Genomic DNA, 19,614 nt, shown 5'->3' on the forward strand with positions numbered 1-19,614 from the left:
CAGCTGTTGACCTGTTTGTTTGTGTTGTTGTGTTTCCAGCGGCCAGTGAATGATGATAAGTCTCCTGTGGGTCCGTGGCTTCTCGCTCTTTTCGTCTTTGTGGTTTGTGGATCAGGTGAGTTTTACTTTCTGCTGTTAATGAATCTGAGGCGATAAATTCAAATGTTCATACGTAGAAACGTAAGAGACGGAATCAAACTTCACATTTACTCTGTTTCATCCTGAAGAAAAATACACTTATATCAACGAATAAACAAATCACGACAATAAACATCTTGAATTGAAAAGAAGATCATTTTGTTTATTTTATTTCTATATATTTATCTTTTTTATTTCTACTTATTTATGATTAAGTTCATAGTTGTAATGTAAATGATCAAAACTCAGTCAGTTTCTTTGTCATCGACATCTAAGGAATCACAATCATTTCTTTCTTTAATATAAAAAATCAGCTGATTTTTTAAAACTGATTCTCTTTGTTTTAAAACTTTGAATTGAATTCAGTTTTATTCTTAATTTATTTGCAGCCATTTTCCAGATCATCCAGAGCATCAGGCAGGGCATGTGATGACCCTTGACCCCAGAGCTGGGCCGTCACATGGAGGAGGAGGGGGACACGTCACCGTTATGACAACAGACAAACACACACACACACACACACACACACACACACACACACACACACACACACACACACGTTCCTGTGGAGTTTTTAAATCTGAGCTTTTTTTTCTTCCCACAGTAAATCTCACTCTCACTCTCTCTCTCCCTTTTCTCTCTCTCTCTCTCTCTCTCTCTCCTCAGTAAGAAGCTGATCAGATATTGTTTATTGATTGATTGCTGAAGTCTTAAGTCTGATGCAGTCGTCCAGCTGACGGAGACTGACCTGAGTTTCTCTGATTTAAAGGAACAAGCCGCTGATTCTTAACAGTCACGTGACCTGACGTCAGGTCATGTGACATCCTCACACCATCAGATCTCATTGACTTCGCTGTCGGCGTCACATGCACAGCTCTGATCTGTCCGTCGCAGCACTGCTGTCTACTTGGAGGCTTTTAATGTGAAGAACCAGCAGGAAGTGTTTTGTGTTTGACTGGATGGTTCCCAGACATAGAGAGCTGAGCTCCAGGTTACCATGGGAACAGCATCCAGGCTTTTATTCTGACCAATCACACAACACAGGATCAGTGAGACGAATTATATTTCACCGTGTCAAGGAAACCTGTCACTTCCTGTAAAGATTTCACAATAAAATCCTCAGTATCGGTGGTAAGGCTCGTATAAGGGTTAACTTGTGTCAAAATAAAGTGACCGAAACAACATTTGGCTGTTCAGTTACTCACGATGAGTTCAGGGATTTATCGGATTAAAGGGACACCTGCGTTGTTAACATCTGAAGAACAGGAAGTCAGAACGCTAATGATAATATTTCATTGAGCTGACGCTTTTATCCACAGCGACTTCCAATGAATGAATTCTTTAATCACATTGAAGATCACAGAAACAGCTGTTTGCTCCTTTTGAAGTCAGATGTTTACGTAGAAAAACGTTCCTGTTTGTCAGGAGGGATAAAAACTCTTGAGTTGTTTTGATGTAAATAATCGGCAGCAGCTTCTCCTACCTGGCGACACAGCCCAGCGCCCCCTGCTGGATGACCTGCTCCACTTTTATACGAAATAAACCTCAGATATTTTCTCTAAACGTCTCTGGTCTCTTCTGTTTGTCTTCACAGGGAGGTTTTATTCCTGATTTTAAATAAAAAAGAAAACATTTTATTCAAACATTAAATGGTGCAGAAACATCCAGACTTGAAACTGAGCTCAGAAGGTTTAAATTCAAACCTGCAGTTTTATTTTATATAAATGTTGCTGTTGTTTAGTCTGACGAGTCACATAAACAAGGTTTAACGTTATATAGTAAGACACGCCTTCAGTGATGAACCCGAGATCATACACACATATATATATGTGTGTATATATATACACACATATATATATGTATGTGTGTATACATATATATATACACACACATATATATATGTATGTATGTGTGTATATATATATATATATATATGTGTATATATATACACACATATATATATGTATGTATGTGTGTATATATATATATATATATATACACACATATATATGTATGTATGTGTAAATAGATGTATATCGACCCCCCCCCACACACGGTAACCAGGCAGTGACGTCAGAGCTAGAGAAGATGGCGGATGTGCTGAAGGCGGAAGGTAAAGGAACTTTAACTCTGGTGTGAACCCTCCTGTCCGCCCCGGGCTGCTGCTGGTTGACCCGGGTTATTGTTGGGTGTGTGTCCGGGGATCAGTCCCATCACACCGGCCCGGAATGACACGTTTTAACCTGGAGCTCCAGCAGCTGCTTAATCGGAGCTAGCCTTGGCAGCTAACGGCTGCCGGCTAGCTCCGCAGCTAAACAAGCAAACATCCGTGTTTTCGCTGAGTACATGTAGCTCGTTGTGTCGGTGCAGTCTCCCATGGGGCTCGGCTGCTTATAGCTAATGTCGGATGAAAAGCTCCAGGCGCGGGGATGTCACACCGAGAAGCGTCCTCACGTTAGCATTAGCGGGGCGGGAGAAGCTGAAACCCTGCAGCCGAGGGACAGGCTATGGGAGGTGGCCGCTACAGTCAGGCGAGTCCGAGGTCTGAGCGGGGCCTCAGATGAAAACGGATGTTTTTGTGTGGGGGGAGAATTTTCATCTGTTCATCGATGAGTTTATCTATAAACACGCAACAAGACAATATGAGCACAAGTGATTGTTCGATGTATTTATGTTTCGTCACTAATCAATAATAATCCAGATGTTTGACGTCACGTTTAAAACAGTCCAGACCAATAGTTCAGTGTGTGTCTGTTTACATGTAGAAGACACACACTGAAAGGAGGTGCAGCTGTTGCTAGACAACAGGGATCTGCTGGAGGAGTGTGTGCTTCTGATCAACCTGTGTGTGTGTGTGTGTGTGTGTGTGTGTGTGTGTGTGTGTGTGTGTGTGTGCGTGCGTGCGTGCAGCGGGGGAGAGCGGGCGGCCGTGCGTTGTGTGAGAATCATCCTGCATGGACTCGTCACCATGAGCAACAAGGACATGGTTTCCACGGAGACAGGTCAGTCCCATCCTCTGAGTGTCTGACGTAACAGCTGCCTTCAGAGAGCCCCATATGAGTTGCCATGGTAACTACAGGTGTTAATGACGTCACATATACCTGCTGCATCCAAAGACGTGAAGACAGTTTGTGGTGATGAGAGCTGACGACGGTGTCAGGTGATGTAACCATGATCACATGATCACTTCCTGTCTGTCTGCTCCACCTCTCACCTGAAGAACGAGGAGGATCTGATGCTGAACGAGTCTGAGCAGAAAACCTGCTGCTGAGTTGTTCAGCTGTGAAACATGAACTCTGGAGACGAGACTCTGGAGACACGAGTCTCTGGAGACGAGTCTCTGGGGACGAGCCTCTGGAGACGAGTCTCTGGGGACACGAGTCTCTGGGGACACGGGTCTCTGGGTACGAGTCTCTGGAGACGAGTCTCTGGGGACGAGCCTCTGGATTCTACCTGGAGCTCATGTCTGAAATCATCTTTAATGTGACAGATGATGTAGATGATAAATGATTGCGTTGTGTGTGTGCAGAGAATAAAGGACAGAGGAAAGTGTTTCTCCCCAACAAGCTGCTCGATTGTCTCCCTCGCTCGTCCACGCTGACTAACGAGCGCCTACGCTGGAACACTAACGAGGTGAGCTTTCTTAACACTTGAATAGGAAGTGTCAAAATAAAAGAGGAACTATGTGGGCTATTTATTCACTGCTCATGTATTATATGGACAAAAGTTTGAAGACACACACACACTAACACACACACACTAACACACACACACTCTCTCCTTTCTCCATGCCAAGGTGTCCTAGGGCAAGATACTCAACCCCAAATATTGCCGGCTGTGTGTGGAGAATGTGAATGTGTGTGAATGTGTGTGAATGTGTGTGAATGGCCAAACTGTACAGTAAAGAGCTCTGTGTGTCGTCAAGGCTAAAGAAAGATCTGTGTAAATACAGAGCATTTACTTGTCTCCTTGTCTCTGCAGGAGATCGCTTCTTACCTGATTTCATTTGACAGACATGACGAGTGGCTCTCCTGCAGCCTGAAAACCAGGTATGAACCAGAGCGTCACTGTCCCTGTACACACCTGGTATCAACATGTGGCCCCACATGCATCTCGGGATCGGACCTCACTTCCCGTCCACTTCGTCCGATCAGCGTTGTTGTTGTTTCCAAGAAGTAATAACAGCTTCTTGGGTCTTTGTGTCTCAGGCCGAAGAATGGCAGCATCATCCTGTACAACAGGAAGAAGGTGAAGTACAGGAAGGATGGATACTGCTGGAAGAAAAGGAAGGATGGAAAGACGACAAGAGAGGACCACATGAAGCTCAAGGTCCAGGGCATGGAGGTGTGCAGCACACTGCGCCTCCTGCAGGATGCTCATCATATCACTATTGATGAGTGACCACTGAAATGATTATTGATTGATTAAATTATCATCATTTTTGTTTGAGTCAGATATGCATTGTTTCATTTAATGAATCTGAATTCTAAAATTAAAGCAGCTGCAGTGAAGAGATGAAAACGTGGCTCATTGATCAGATGTGTGTTTGACTGGTGACCTTGTTGGTTTGTGTTTATTCTTAACGTCATCAACCACAAAGCTCCAGTTAAACAGAACGAGCGGAAACGTCATTAAACTTCTTCATGCTCCTGCTCGAAGTACAGAAACAGTGCAGTTCATGGGGTTTACCTGAAGGGGGAGTCAGAGCATAAATAAGACCATTGATATGGAAGGTTGAGAAGTGATGAGCTGCTCAGATTATTACTACTGTCAATGATGCTAACTGATGCTAACAGCTGTCTGTTGTTTCAGTGCCTTTATGGTTGCTACGTCCATTCCTCCATCGTACCGACATTCCACAGACGATGCTACTGGCTGCTGCAGGTACACACAAAACACACACAAAACACACACAAAGATCAAACAAACACTGAAATGCATTTGAGCAAATGTCCTTACAACACAAACTGTGTGTGTGTGTGTCAGAACCCAGACATTGTGCTGGTCCACTACCTGAATGTGCCCTCCCTGGAGGATTCTGGGAAGTGCAGTCCACTGCTGTGTGCAGTGGCCGACCGCCATGACAGCGTGAGGTGGAGCCGAGATGATCTACTGAACCAGCTGAAGCCCATGTGTATGAGCACACACGTAACACCTGTGTGTGTGTGTGTGTGTGTGTGTGTGTGTGTGTGTGTGTGTGTGTGTGTGTGTTTTGACTGGCTCTTCTTGTCTCAGTTCACAGTATGAAGTGTTCTCTGGGCTCAGGTGATTTCAGCATCGAGGAGTTGGTTCAACACATCCTGGACCGACAGAGAACCAAACCCCAGCCTCGCACACACACCTGTCTGTGTAACACGGCCCAAGGTAATGCACACACTGCCATGACATCACTGTGACATCACCATGGGTCAGACTAACCTGCTGCTGTATGTGTGTGCAGTGTCTCCAGGAGTGAACATTCCTCACCGCTGTAACAGCACCAAGCATCGCATCATCTCCCCCAAACTGCCCCCCTTCTCCTGCAGACCCTCCCCCTCCCCCCTCTGCTCTGAGGGGGGGGAGGCAGGAGGGGGAGGAGAAGCCAAGCTGCCTCACATCCAGGCTCAGAGCAGCCCCGCCTCTTCTCCCTGCCCCGCCTCCACGTAAGTCTGCAAACCAACTATCACTTCCTGTTTCTGTTTGTAACCATTAGAGTAAAACTTAACCCACTTCCGCCCACACTAACACACAGGTCACATGACCGTTCACCTACAGTGGTCATGTGATGTAAACAGGAAGTCGATTGTCTCTGCAGTTGGTTGCTTAGTAACAGAAACTCCTCTGAAGGAGGAGCAGGGATTTCTTTTCTCTGAGCGACGATGAGACGGAACTGTTCCTGACAGGAAGTGTTGGCGACGCTTTGTCTTCACCGCTGGTAGTCGAGTCATGTGACCGATGAGAACTAATCAGAAGAGAACGTGGGCGTCATCGCTTACTAAAGACTGATTTTGACAGAGGCAGGAAAACTGAGTAACCATAACAACAGTGAGTTAACGTCTCACGTTATCATAAACACATATGTCTTCTCTGATTGGCAGCTCGGCCTCGTCGCCCCCTCAGCCCCACAGAGCCACCATCACCATGAACAACCATGGCAACAGCTTCTACGGCGACCGGAGCAGCAACCTGACGACAGTGGCGCTGCCCCAGAATGCTGTCATTGTCATGGCAACAACCACCGCCATTGCTGGAGGAGGAGGGGGGCAGGGAGGGGGTGGGGCCAGAGGGGACGAAGCAGGACAAAGGAGGAGCCTTTCACTCACCCGTTCGGGCCAGTTGCTGCTCTCCCCCACCCTCCCCCCTTCTGCAGACATGCCCACCTGCCCCTCCCCGACCTCCTCATGCTCACCCACTCCCTCCTCCCTCCCCCCTCCTGATGTACAAGCGCCGGGTGTCACCACCCTCTCTCTCACCCTCCTCCCGTCTCCTGTCATCGGAGGCCTGCTCCTCAGCCCCTCCTCCTCCTCTACTTCACTTCGCTCCCCTCCCCCTCCTGCTGACACCACTCCTCATTCTCCCCCCTCCTCCCCTTCACCACCTCCACCTCCCCCATCCCTCCCCCCCACCTTCGACCCTGACTACTTCCTAAACTCCCCCAAACAGGGTCAGACGTATGGTGGCCCTCCTCACCCCTCCTCCTCCACTCCCTCCCCTGTCCTCTGCTCCTCCTCCTCCTGCCCTCTCTCTCCCCCCTCCCTGGCTCTCTCCCCCACCTCCACCCCTCCCTCCTCCGTCTCCCCTCCCTCCTCGCTCTCCTCTCTCTCCTTCTCCTCCTCTGAGGTGGACAAGCGAGACTCGATCCTCACCCTCCCCTCCCTTTCGTCTTCATCTTCCTCTCCACCTTCGTCCTCCCTCCCCCCCTCCCTGTCTCCCACCCCCTCTGTGGCCCCGCCCCTCCTCCACCTCTGCCTGGAGCTTGATGCTCTGGGGCAGTTTGAGGGAGAGAGGGGGGAGGAGGTGGGGTGCGATGAAGAGGAGGTGAAGAACAGTGGAGAGGACGATGACGATGATGAAGGCAGAGCTCCTCCCACCAAACTGGCGCTGCTGCAGGTGAGTCAGTCGATCGATCAACAAAATTGATTCGCAGATATTTAGATGGAATCAAATTTTTTTTTCTTCTGTGTCCTTCAGCCTAACCACGCCTCCTCCGGCTCGTTGCTACAGCAACAGACAGGAAGTAGCGCTGCGTCACTGCTCCTGATTTGTCAAGACTCAGCAGCACCTCTTACCCAGACAGCCAATCAGACGCACAGACAAGCTAATGGACAGCATTCATTGGTTCTGAGACGGCCCTACAATCACCAGTCGGCAACTGAAGCCCCGGCCCTGGCTCAGATATCCCATCAGCCCCTGGTGCTGCAGCAGTCGTCACTGTTTGCTAAGGCGGTGTCTTCACCGGCTGCTGTCGCCATGGTTCCAGCTCACCTGGCGACTGCTCAGATTCAGGTGAAGGAGGAGAGCAGGCGGGGCTACGACGCAGAGGATGCCTGCATGGACACACCCGTGGAGGAGGAGGCCGGACCCTGCGAACAGGCAGGGGAGGAGCTTGACATCTCCTTCGACAGCCAGTTTCCTGACCTAATCTCGGACCTCATCACAGAGGAGGCCAATCCCGTCACAGCTCACCCCTCCACCGCTGTCACGTCAAACCCAGCTGTGTTCGCTGCAGGGGTTCGATACATGGTGCCCCCCCAGCCCTCCCCCTCCTCCTCCTTCCTCCCCTTCCCTCAACCGCTGCCCTCCCCCTCCTCCACCCGCCTTGCCTCCATCACCGACTTCTCCCCAGAGTGGTCTTACCCCGAGGTAATCAATCACCAATAATCACTGACAGCCGGTGAATAACAGATCGATCCCTTTTAATATTAATCTGTGTAAGTGATTGATGAAATGAATGATCAGTTAAATATTCATCAGATTAATCAATGAAAGTAGATCATGTGAAATATTATTGATCAGATATTGATTATAAAAGTGAAGTTTTGTGTGTTTGTTTTCAGGGGGGGGTGAAGGTGTTGATAACGGGTCCGTGGAGCGAACTGTTGGGTCGATACTCATGTGTTTTTGATCAGAGCACCGTCCCTGCATCACTGATTCAACCTGGAGTACTGCGCTGCTACTGCCCGGGTACACACACACACACACACACACACACACACACACACACACACACACACACACACACACACACACAGTGGGTTCCTGATGAATTGTCGTGAACAAGCACAAGTTGTTAAGACCTGAATTTTTCTGAAGTGTTCGTTTGATTCGCTCCAGAATTTATGAGACATGTATTTAAACACATTGGAAAAAAAAAAGTCTGTTCAAGAAACCCACCCAAAGACACCAAGCAAGGACACACACACACACACACACACACACACAAAATCCAAGGTGAATCGCCTTAATACTAACCTAATACTAAATCTTCACCATCCAGTTTACTGAGCTGGTAACATATACCCTGTATCAAATGTTTAATATTCAAGAGCAATTTTTGTGAACAGAGCCAGAGAGCCTATTTCATTTAGTTTTGTTTGTCTGTGGTTGATGTGTTATTTATTTAGGATTTTTAATATTTCTAATTCAAATGTCAGACTGAATATTCTTTAAAATTCACTTCATTGCTTTTTGAAAGTGTGAACTTGCAGGATCGTTATGTTACAACATCATCATTGTACCAGTGGTTTAAAATGGTTTCACAATGAAGACAATATCATTTATCACAATCATTTCTGGGACCAAATATCATCCAACAAAATGTGTTATTGTGACAGACCTTAATATTTTTAAAGATTTCCTTGTTCAGTGTACAGCTTTAATTCTCTGAGAATTGATTTCATATCCAAGCAAAATTGTTCTTGTTCAGTGAAATATCCTGAACTGAATCGATACTCGAATAAATCAAAAATCGAACCCAGCCGTAGTTAATTAATAACCAAAGCAAGGTGTATTACTGCGGTGCAAAAAGGCACAGGGTAAAATGTTGGGTACACCTCAATTATGTGCTGGTGCAACCAATGTAAACCAAGTTTGACTGGAGCCCTGGTCTCTGCTGGACGTTGAGTCTTTGATGGACGTCTCTGATGGACGTTATGTGTCCCCTCTCAGCCCACGAGGCTGGTTTGGTCTGTCTGCAGGTTCTGGAGTCTGGGGGTTCCATTTCTTCGTCTGTTCTGTTCGAGTACCGAGCGAGGAACGCCAGCTCCCTGCCCAGCTCGCAGCTCGACTGGCTCTCATTGGACGGTCAGAAACCATCCCTCCCCCACACCCCCACACCTCATTTTTAACTGTCGTCATGTCACATGTTGAAATAACCTGTTGTGAAATCACTTCCTGTGGATGATGTCATCATCTCATGTCATCCACCTCAGAGCAGTTTCATTATCATGCAGTTTCTGATGAGCCAATCAGAGACCAACAGATCAAACCCTTTAAAATGCATCATGGTGTCCCAGCGATGTCATCAGTCCTTGTTAACAAAAAAGAACAGAACCAGGTGTATTATGGGAGACGTATGTGGACTAATTGTCAAGAGGTCTCACTCTGATTATTTTCTCTACAGATAATCAGTTCAGGATGTCCATCCTGGAGCGTCTGGAGCAGATGGAGCGTAGGATGGCAGAGATGGCCGCCCGTGACAACAACAACAACCACCAACAACAACAACAACAACAACAGCACAGCAACCAGCTGGCAACACCCCCCCCACCACCCCTACCTGAGGAACAGGAACAGGTGAGGTCGCTGAGACGAGGCATGAAGAGTGAAGCCACACACAGAGTGAACACTGGTTCTCCTGCAATGACGACAACATTACAGAGAACCAGAGTGAAGAGCCTGTTTATGTTGTTGTGTTGTCGTTGTATTAGGTTGTCACAGTGTTGCGTTGTGTTGGTGCTGTATATTTTGTGTTTGTGGGTTAGGCCTCGCTCACCCACATGCATTAGCGGGGTTTCCAAATGAAAACTGATCAACTCGTCAATCAACACGTCAAACTGAAGACATCATGTCAATCAGTTTAACACACGTTAGACCAGATCGTCATGGATACACGAGTGCTACTTCACCTGACATCACCGTGACATCAATGTCTGTGTCTCAGTCCTCTCAGTGGTTTGAGAGGAGGATTGTGGGAGTTTGTGAACGAATGATGAGGGTAGGACGATGGGGAGGAAGAGGAGGAGGAGAGAGGCTTCATCACTCCATCCGTCACCGCGGGATGACACTGCTCCACCTGGCTGCTGCACAGGGATACACACACCTGATACGCACTCTGATCCGCTGGAGGTACACACACACACACACTCACACACACTCTCTCTCTCTCTATGGTTGACTGCAGCTGTTGTGTTTCGTCGTAGGAGCGTGAACAGCGACAGTTTGGACTTGGAACAGGAAGTTGATCCTCTCAACGTCGACCACTTCTCCTGCACCCCGCTGGTAAAACGAACACACAAAACTGCATCTGTTGCTGTAACAAATCAATGTCAGCGTCTTAACGTTTAACCACCCGCTCTCTTGTTCAACGTGTTTGTGCGTTCCAGATGTGGGCGTGTGCTCTGGGTCACCAGAGGGCAGCGGAGCTCCTCTACAGCTGGAACATTCTGGCTCTGGGGATCCCCGATTCGCTGGGACGTCTGCCACTCGCTGTCGCTCGCTCCCGAGGACACACCCGACTCGCCATGGCACTGGAGGAGCTGCACACACAGTGCACACGCTCTCACACCACACCCAGGGACACGCACATGTCTGAAGTGGACACACCGGCCACGCCACAGCTGCCCCTGTCGCCTCTGTCCACGAGCCCAGACACAGGTAACACACACACACGGCATGTTGAAGGATTCTGGTGCTCTGATTGGCTGTGACAGTCTTCCCTCTCTCGTCTTAGGTCTGAGCTCGTCCAGCAGCCTCCCCTCTCCCAGTGACCCCTCGTCCACTTCCCCGAGCTCCGCCTACTCGAGTGGCCCTGCCCCCATGGATACCTCCCCGTCCTCCCCTTCTTCTCCTTCCTCGCCCTCTTCCTCTCTGCCTGTCTCCCCTCCCTCTGCCCCCTCCCCCCTGCTGTCCTCACTTCCACCCGTGTCCATGTGGGGAGAAGAGCCCAACGTTGGATTCAGCCCAGGTAACGTTTGTTCACCTCTTATTTATGTTCTTCTGTCATTGGATAAAAACATGTCTGAGCAGATTCATGTCACAGGTCTGAACCCCAGAGGCTCCAGAGACTCTCCTCTTTACCAAATGGACTATGAGAGCACCTCCCCCGGCCACACGCACATTTACACTCATACGGGCGGGCGGCGGGCGCACACTGCGTCGAGGCTGGAGAAGCACCTGTTGAGCTACAGCGAGAATGCCGAGAACGAAGGCGAGGAGGACGAGTACCTGGAGGAGGAGGTGCTGCAGGTAACCCCCTCACAACTACACGTAACAACTCTACTTAACAAACATGCAAGATTTGTCCCAGAGCTTAGTCCTTCAGGTTAGTCCTTCAGGTTAGTCCTTCAGGTTAGTCCTTCAGGTCAGTCCTTCAGGTTAGTCCTTCAGGTTAGGTCCTCAGGTTAGTCCTTCAGGTTAGGTCCTCAGGTTAGGTCCTCAGGTTAGTCCTTCAGGTCAGTCCTTCGGGTCAGTCCTTCAGGTTAGTCCTTCAGGTTAGGTCCTTCAGGTTAGTCCTTCAGGTCAGTCCTTCAGGTTAGTCCTTCAGGTTAGGTCCTCAGGTTAGTCCTTCAGGTCAGTCCTTCAGGTTAGGTCCTTCAGGTTACGTCCTTCAGGTCAGTCCTTCAGGTTAGGTCCTTCAGGTCAGTCCTTCAGGTTAGGTCCTTCAGGTTAGGTCCTTCAGGTCAGTCCTTCAGGTTAGATCCTTCAGGTCAGTCCTTCAGGTTAGTCCTTCAGGTCAGTCCTTCAGGTTAGGTCCTTCAGGTCAGTCCTTCAGGTTAGGTCCTTCAGGTTAGGTCCTCAGGTTAGTCCTTCAGGTCAGTCCTTCAGGTTAGGTCCTTCAGGTTAGGTCCTTCAGGTCAGTCCTTCAGGTTAGGTCCTTCAGGTTAGGTCCTTCAGGTTAGGTCCTTCAGGTTAGATCCTTCAGGTCAGTCCTTCAGGTTAGTCCTTCAGGTCAGTCCTTCAGGTTAGGTCCTTCAGGTTAGGTCCTTCAGGTTAGGTCCTTCAGGTCAGTCCTTCAGGTTAGATCCTTCAGGTCAGTCCTTCAGGTTAGTCCTTCAGGTCAGTCCTTCAGGTTAGGTCCTTCAGGTTAGGTCCTTCAGGTTAGGTCCTTCAGGTTAGGTCCTTCAGGTCAGTCCTTCAGGTTAGGTCCTTCAGGTTAGGTCCTTCAGGTTAGGTCCTTCAGGTCAGTCCTTCAGGTTAGATCCTTCAGGTCAGTCCCTCAGGTCAGTCCCTCAGGTCAGTCCTTCAGGGTAGTCCTTTAGGTTAGTCCTTCAAGTTAGGTCCTCAGGTCCATCCTTCAGGTCAGTCCTTCAGGTCAGTCCCTCAGGTTAGTCCCTCAGGTTAGTCCTTCAGGTCAGTCCCTCAGGTCAGTCCCTCAGGTCAGTCCCTCAGGTTAGTCCTTCAGGTCAGTCCCTCAGGTCAGTCCCTCAGGTCAGTCCCTCAGGTTAGTCCTTGTGTTTGGGCCCATATTTCATAGTGCTGTACTGGCTTGGATGTTTATTGTTGATTGCTTTGTGGTTGAAATGATCTGATGTCATATACTGATAGTTCCGTTTGTTATGGTTACCCTCCCGACACAACAGGTTGACATGGCAACACTGGCAGAGCAAATCATTGAGGCCACGCCTGAGCGAATCAAGCTGGAGGACTTCTCAAGGGGGGCAGAGTCACCGCTCAGAGAGAGACGGGACAACCCTGCCATACAGGACACCTGGTTGGCTACTTACCTGGACACGGTTGACACTCACACACACTCCCCACCCAGGTAAGCCCCGCCCTTAAGGATGTTGTCCAGTGAAAAAAGTGTTTCAAACATTTAAGTGTGTTTGTGTGTGCATGCAGACGGGTGTGCCCCCCCTCACCTCTCAGTGCACTGGCCCTCCAGAGGCTCCGCCCTCCATCCTCTGCAGCATGGGCGGAGTTCCTGAACGCCTCTGCCAATGGGAAGATGGAGAGAGACTTTGCCCTTCTGACACTGACTGACGGCGAGCAGAGGGAGCTGTACGAGGCCGCCAGGATTATCCAGAACGCCTTCAGGAGATACAAGGTCCACACATGACAACAATACACACTCACTACGTACGTCATCTTCACTGAGCTGCTGCTGACGGACAGGAAGTTCAGTCCTTTCCTTAAGGGTTCAGTGTATAGGATTTAGTGACCTCTAGTGGTGAAGTGTCATGTTGCACCCGAGATACTCAACGCAGAATCTCTCAACATCTCCTAAGCACCACCTCTTCACTAAGGCCTTTGGCCTCAGGTCATGCTCCACCCTGCTTCTAAATTCAATCCTGTTTCGTGTTACCACTTTCGTCTTTTCTCTTCTGTTTTGTACTCAGACTTATGTAAAGCATCCTTGGGTCCAGTGAAAGGCGCTATATATATATTCAAGCCATTGTTATTATTATTGTTATTATTATGGCTGCCTCTGTCGAGAGGACCCCCTCCTGATGTAAATATAAAGTATGAGTGACACTGCCACCTGGAGGCCTAACACAGCTGGTTCATGTCTTCTTCCTGCTCGTCTGTGTTCAGGGTCGGAGGTTAAAGGAACAGCAGGACATGGCTGCAGCCGTCATACAGAGATGCTACAGGAAGTACAAACAGGTGTGTGTGTGTGTGTGTGTGTGTGTGTGTGTGTGTGTGTGTGTGTGTGTGTGTGTGTGTGTCTTCAGGCTTCACTAACACTCAACTAACCTCCTGTGTCTCTTTACCACACCTCTCTCTCTCTGGCTAGCTAACATGGATAGCGCTGAAGGTAAACTTGCTGACCAGTAGATGTAGTTGTGTGTGTGTGTGTGTTATCTTTGTATAAAACCATAAGTATGTGGATAACTTGATTCTGTCAGAAAGGTTGTGGCTTTTATTCATTTCGTGAATTATGATCATTTAGAGTCAAATAGACCAAAAAGCACTGGATGTATCAGGGGTGGATACCACAGTGTGATTGACAGCTAATACCATCCAATGGGTGCTGCTGGGCGTGTCCTCAAGTGCTCAGTCAGGCTCCACCCCCTGCTCCTCCAAATATGGTTCCTTCTGGTGTGAAGACGAAGAAGAAGCTGCTGTTAGATTTCATATGTCTCTCGTGGTGATGAAGAGACGTGTGACTTCATTAAACCAACATGAATTCACTGCAGCCGACTGTCCACATACTTTTGGCCACATTGTGCTCTGACGTCATTGACCGATTCGGTCTTCAGGGCTTCTCTTCTGTTTGGCTCCGCCCTCTGTGGTTATTTTTAAACCCTCTGTCCTCAGTACGCTCTCTACAAGAAGATGACGCAGGCGGCCATCTTGATCCAGTCCAAGTTCAGGTCGTACTACGAGCAGAAGCGCTTCCAGCAGAGCCGGCGGGCGGCGGTCCTCATCCAGCAGTACTACCGCAGCTACAAGGAGTACGAGAGGCTGAAGCAGGCGCCGCGAGGAGCCGCCAGCCACAACCCCAAGATCAAGTAAGAGCTCCGCCCACTTCACGATCAATATGTCTGAATCAGCTGATCACGGTTCTGATCATTATTGATTTAGCTGCAGAGGAGCTGAAATGATGATGTCATCACACAGGTTCGCGCTTTCGACCAATAGTTGTTGAGTTTATCAAGATTCATTCGTCGATCGTTACAGAACACGATCGACGAATCAGACGCAGCTGAGGGGGAAGTTATTGATCTGTGGTTGATTGACAGCTAATACTGATCATGTGTGAATCAGGAGCTCGTTCTTGACAAAGAAACAAGATCAAGCAGCAAGAAAGATCATGAGGTTCCTGAGACGCTGCAGACACAGGTAACACACAGACACACACAGACACACACAGGTAACACACAGACACACACAGACACACACAGGTAACACACAGACACACACAGGTAACACACAGACACACACAGGTAACACACAGACACACACAGACACACACAGACACACACAGGTAACACACAGACACACACAGGTAACACACAGGTAACACACAGACACACACAGACACACACAGGTAACACACAGGTAACACACAGACACACACACACAGACACACACACAGACACACACAGGTAACACACAGACACACACAGGTAACACACAGGTAACACACAGGTAACACACAGACACACACAGACACACACACAGACACACACAGGTAACACACAGATACACACAGGTAACACACAGACACACACACACAGACACACACAGGTAACACACAGACACACACAGGTAACACACAGACACACAGACACACACACACAGACACACACAGGTAACACACAGACACACACAGGTAACACACAGACACACACAGGTAACACACAGACACACAGACACACACACAGGTAACACACAGACACACACAGGTAACACACAGACACACAGACACACACACAGGTAACACACAGACACACACACAGGTAACACACAGACACACACAGACACACACAGGTAACACACAGACACACACAGGTAACACACAGACACACACAGGTAACACACAGACACACACAGGTAACACACAGACACACACAGGTAACACACAGACACACACAGGAAACACACAGACACACACAGACTGGTTTGTTTCTCGTTGCAGGATTAAAGAGCTGAAGCAGACGAGGGAGCTGGAGAGAAGAGGACTGACCACGTAAACATTTCATGTCTTCATCTTTCTTCGTCCTGACGAGAGGAGACAGAGAAATCCTTCGTCTGATTTACTCTGATGAACAAAGAGACAGAAACTAAACGACTGACGGAGAGACGCCTTACCCCATCTGTCCGTCTGTCTCTCAGTCGTCTGTCTTCTCCTGGTTGAGTGTAGCGTCTCTCAGCAGTTCAGGAGATCAAATTGAAAACGTCTTGTCCTCCTTTTAATCTTACAGGCACAAGATACCTGTTTGTTTTTTTACCCTGAGCAGAGTCTTGCAGGAAGACAAAGTTCACTCACTGACATTCAGGTCCTTCATTTCAGCCTCTGGCCTTTTCTCTGGCGTTCAGAACGTCAGGAGTCGACCTGTAGACAAACTTTTCATCCAATCAGCACATTTCACGTTATATTTGTTGAATTTTAGAAATCCTTCTTCAGGATTTTATTTAGCAGCTGTGAGCTGCGCGCCACACAAAGAGCATGCTGGGATACAGTGTCCTGATGAAATGGGGGATATTCTTCTGTTAACAAAGGCTCTACCTGTTTCTCCTTGGAGGCAAAGTTCAGGGCAAAACAAACCTGAAGTCTCTGCCATCAACGTGCAGGTGAGGGACGGTGCGTTCGAGGGTCGTCTGGACAAATCAGAGTTGGACGAGAAGGAAAACAGAAGCTGCGGAACATTTTTGAACTGAGCTGTTGTTGTTGAGTCAGAAACTGAACATGATTATAACAAATCTATTTAAACACAATCACGTATATTAACATATAAATATATATATTCTAAAGTTGAAATTTATAGATGCTATGGATGTTTTATTTATTACAGCATGAACTGTTCATGTGAGTGAGAGAGAGAGTATGAGTGTGCTGCACTGACTGTGAGGTCGAGTCTTAACGAACCCTGCGACCTCTGACCTTCACACAAACAAAACAATCAAACGTCTTCAGCAAATGTCTTCGTCCTGACCGACTCCCACCTGATGTGACATCACTTCCTGATGGTGTCATCATCTCTAAAGTCATCCACTGAGAAATCTGTGTTTGCAGTGATTCAGTGAGTCTGTACATCACTGGTCAGTCAGTTCAGCTGCTTTTATTTTGAAAGAACAGGAGCTGATCACAGCTGCATTTATAAAAACAGGAAACATCACGGATGATTTAAACGTGGGAATCGAACATCAGGACTTGACTTATGTTTTCCTGTTTGAATAATCAGGCTGGGATGTCACTGATGACATCATATCTGTGCTGCTGAGGTCAGAGGTCAGACCGGGGGTTCCCTTCAAAATGTTTTTGAATCTGTCCAGAAACTTTTCAGGATGACGCAGTGGCAGCTGGTTTCCATGGCAGCCATCACGTAAGTCCTGTGTCCTACAGCGAGAGACTGAGCCACTGGCTGTTGTCACGGTAACCATGGTGTCCAGGACCGAGCATGAGCTTTATGACGAGTTGTTTGACAAACTTTTTCTTGTTGTTTCTGCTGCAGTGAAGTTTCGCATGAATTTGTAACAAACTGTTGGAAAAATGATTCTGTGAGAACCAACAATAAATCAGCTGTTTGCTACTGATGCCGTGTCCTGTCGTCCAATCAACAACACACTACACAACTAGCTACACAACAACATGCCACACCACCAACACAACAAACTAGACAACAACACGCTACACTATCAACACAACAAACAAGATAACAACACGCTACACCACCAACACAACAAGCTAGACAACAACACGCTACACCACCAACACAACAAACTAGACAACAACACGCTACACTACCAACACAACAAACAAGATAACAACACGCTACACCACCAACACAACAAGCTAGACAACAACACGCTACACCACCAACACAACAAACTAGACAACAACACGCTACACTACCAACACAACAAACAAGATAACAACACGCTACACCACCAACACAACAAGCTAGACAACAACACGCTACACCACCAACACAACAAACTAGACAACAACACGCTACACTACCAACACAACAAACAAGATAACAACACGCTACACCACCAACACAACAAGCTAGACAACAACACGCTACACCACCAACACAACAAACTAGACAACAACACGCTACACCACCAACACAACAAGCTAGACAACAACACGCTACACCACCAACACAACAAACTAGACAAAAACACGCTACACCACCAACACAACAAGCTAGACAACAACATGCTACATCAGACTGGTTTCAATCATATTTATCAGATTTCAATTTGTTAACGTCAAGTTAGTCATGGAGTTCCACAAGGTTCTGTCCTTGGACCGATACTCTTCACCTTATATATGCTCCCTTAGGCAACATCATCAGAAAGCACCACAGACTCTTCCATTGTTACGCAGACGACACCCAGCTGTACATTTCTCTGAAGCCTGATGAATCGAATCACTTAGTTCAACTTCAGGAACGTCTCAGGAACATCAAGGCCTGGATGAGCCAGAACTTCTAACTTCTAATTCAGACTGAGGTCGTTGTAATTGACCCTAAACATCTCAGAGAATCACTGTCTGAACAGAGTCACCTTGGTGTCAGTTTGTCCTCCAGCTCCACTGTGAGGAACCTTGAGTTATGTTGGACCAGGACATTTGACCAACACATAGAACAAGTCTCTAGGACAGATTTCTTCCACCTGTGCAATATTAAGAACATTAGAAACATCCTGTCTCAGAAGGACGCTGAGAAACTCGTCCATTTGTTCTCTAGACTAGATTAACTCTTTATTATCAGGACGTCACAGGAAGTCTGAGAAAAGTCTCCAGTTGGTCAAAGTGCTGCAGCAGAGTGCTGACAGGAAGTAGAAGGAGAGATCTTATTACTCCTGTCTTCTCTACATCGGCTCCCTGTAAAATCCAGAATATCAAGATCCTGCTCCTCACATTTAAAACCTTAACAATCAAACCTTCATATGTCAAAGAGCTGATAACACCATGTCATCCAGAAAGATCAGTTCACTCCCAAAACACAGGTTCTCCTGTGGTTCTAGAGTCTGTAAGAGGAGAACAGGAGGTAGAACCTCCAGCTACCAGGCTCCTCTCCTGTGGAACCAGCTCCCACTCTGGGTTCTAGAGTCAAGAGGAGAACAGGAGGTAGAACCTTCAGCTACCAGGCTCCTCTCCTGTAGAACCAGCTCCCACTCTGGGTTCTAGAGTCTGTGAGAGGAGAACAGGAGGTAGAACCTTCAGCTACCAGGCTCCTCTCCTGTGGAACCAGCTCCCACTCTGGGTTCTAGAGTCTGTAAGAGGAGAACAGGAGGTAGAACCTTCAGCTACCAGGCTCCTCTCCTGGGGAACCAGCTCCCACTCTGGGTTCTAGAGTCAGACACCATCTCTACATTTAAAGTTAAATTAAAACGTTCCTCTTTGATAAAGTCTAAAGTTCTGGATCAGGTCCTGAACCATCACTTAGTTATGCTGCTATAGGTCTAGACTGCTAGGGGAACTCCCATCATGCACTGAGGGAGAACTCCCATCATGCACTGAGCACCTTTCCACTTCTCTCTGTCTCTCTGCCCCCCCCACATTCATTCATTTATTTATTTTAATACATGTCAATGACTATTTCACTCTGTCCTCCCATAGTCTCTCTCTCTCTCTCTCTCATTTCAGATGTCTCTCAC

The 19,614-nt window shown here is 47.8% G+C and overlaps 2 protein-coding genes across 15 annotated transcripts in view; both read left to right on the forward strand.

The window, feature by feature from the left end:
- The window catches only part of LOC138406499 (stress-associated endoplasmic reticulum protein 2), a 5,109-nt gene extending 3,408 nt beyond the window's left edge, over nt 1-1,701 (forward strand). The window contains exons 2-3 of the mRNA XM_069518897.1: nt 40-115; nt 528-1,701. Coding sequence (XP_069374998.1) covers nt 40-115; nt 528-568 — 117 coding nt within the window. The 3' untranslated portion in view covers nt 569-1,701. The remainder of the gene's footprint in view (nt 1-39; nt 116-527) is intronic.
- A 467-nt stretch (nt 1,702-2,168) lies between these two features.
- On the forward strand, nt 2,169-17,538 carry camta2 (calmodulin binding transcription activator 2). Of its 14 annotated transcripts, none has more exons than XR_011239953.1 (27): nt 2,276-2,669; nt 3,049-3,140; nt 3,668-3,771; nt 4,120-4,187; nt 4,347-4,482; nt 4,951-5,022; nt 5,125-5,272; nt 5,374-5,502; nt 5,579-5,780; nt 6,216-7,227; nt 7,309-7,980; nt 8,175-8,301; nt 9,286-9,420; nt 9,740-9,912; nt 10,280-10,464; nt 10,539-10,617; nt 10,722-10,992; nt 11,069-11,302; nt 11,378-11,583; nt 12,918-13,099; nt 13,177-13,381; nt 13,870-13,941; nt 14,072-14,092; nt 14,596-14,789; nt 15,046-15,182; nt 15,225-15,265; nt 15,298-15,792. XR_011239953.1 is itself a non-coding variant. In XM_069518903.1 (27 exons), the coding sequence occupies exons 1-25, from the start codon at nt 2,539-2,541 to the stop codon at nt 15,122-15,124; spliced, it is 4,929 nt and encodes a 1,642-aa protein (XP_069375004.1). In that variant the 5' UTR covers nt 2,276-2,538; the 3' UTR covers nt 15,125-15,151; nt 15,246-15,265; nt 15,718-15,792. The 14 variants fall into 14 exon arrangements, 8 of the variants coding, with proteins under 8 accessions (XP_069375007.1, XP_069375004.1, XP_069375006.1 ...); XM_069518903.1 differs by having other exon boundaries at nt 15,046-15,151; nt 15,246-15,265; nt 15,718-15,792; XM_069518906.1 differs by lacking the exons at nt 2,276-2,669; nt 15,225-15,265; nt 15,298-15,792 and adding exons at nt 2,169-2,251; nt 15,920-17,538 and having other exon boundaries at nt 15,046-15,120.
- Nucleotides 17,539-19,614: the final 2,076 nt, after the last annotated feature.

This window comes from Paralichthys olivaceus, chromosome 22, assembly GCF_024713975.1.
Source record: "Paralichthys olivaceus isolate ysfri-2021 chromosome 22, ASM2471397v2, whole genome shotgun sequence".
In the NCBI taxonomy this organism is placed as follows: Eukaryota; Metazoa; Chordata; class Actinopteri; order Pleuronectiformes; family Paralichthyidae; genus Paralichthys; species Paralichthys olivaceus.

Coding starts and splice junctions, on each gene's coding strand:
- camta2 (XM_069518899.1), top strand. CDS start 2,539: ATGTCGGATGAAAAGCTCCAGGCGCGGGGATGTCACACCGAGAAGCGT. Junction 9,913..10,279: donor TACCTGAGGAACAGGAACAG/GTGAGGTCGCTG, acceptor TCTGTGTCTCAG/TCCTCTCAGTGGTTTGAGAG. Junction 11,584..12,917: donor TGGAGGAGGAGGTGCTGCAG/GTAACCCCCTCA, acceptor CCGACACAACAG/GTTGACATGGCAACACTGGC.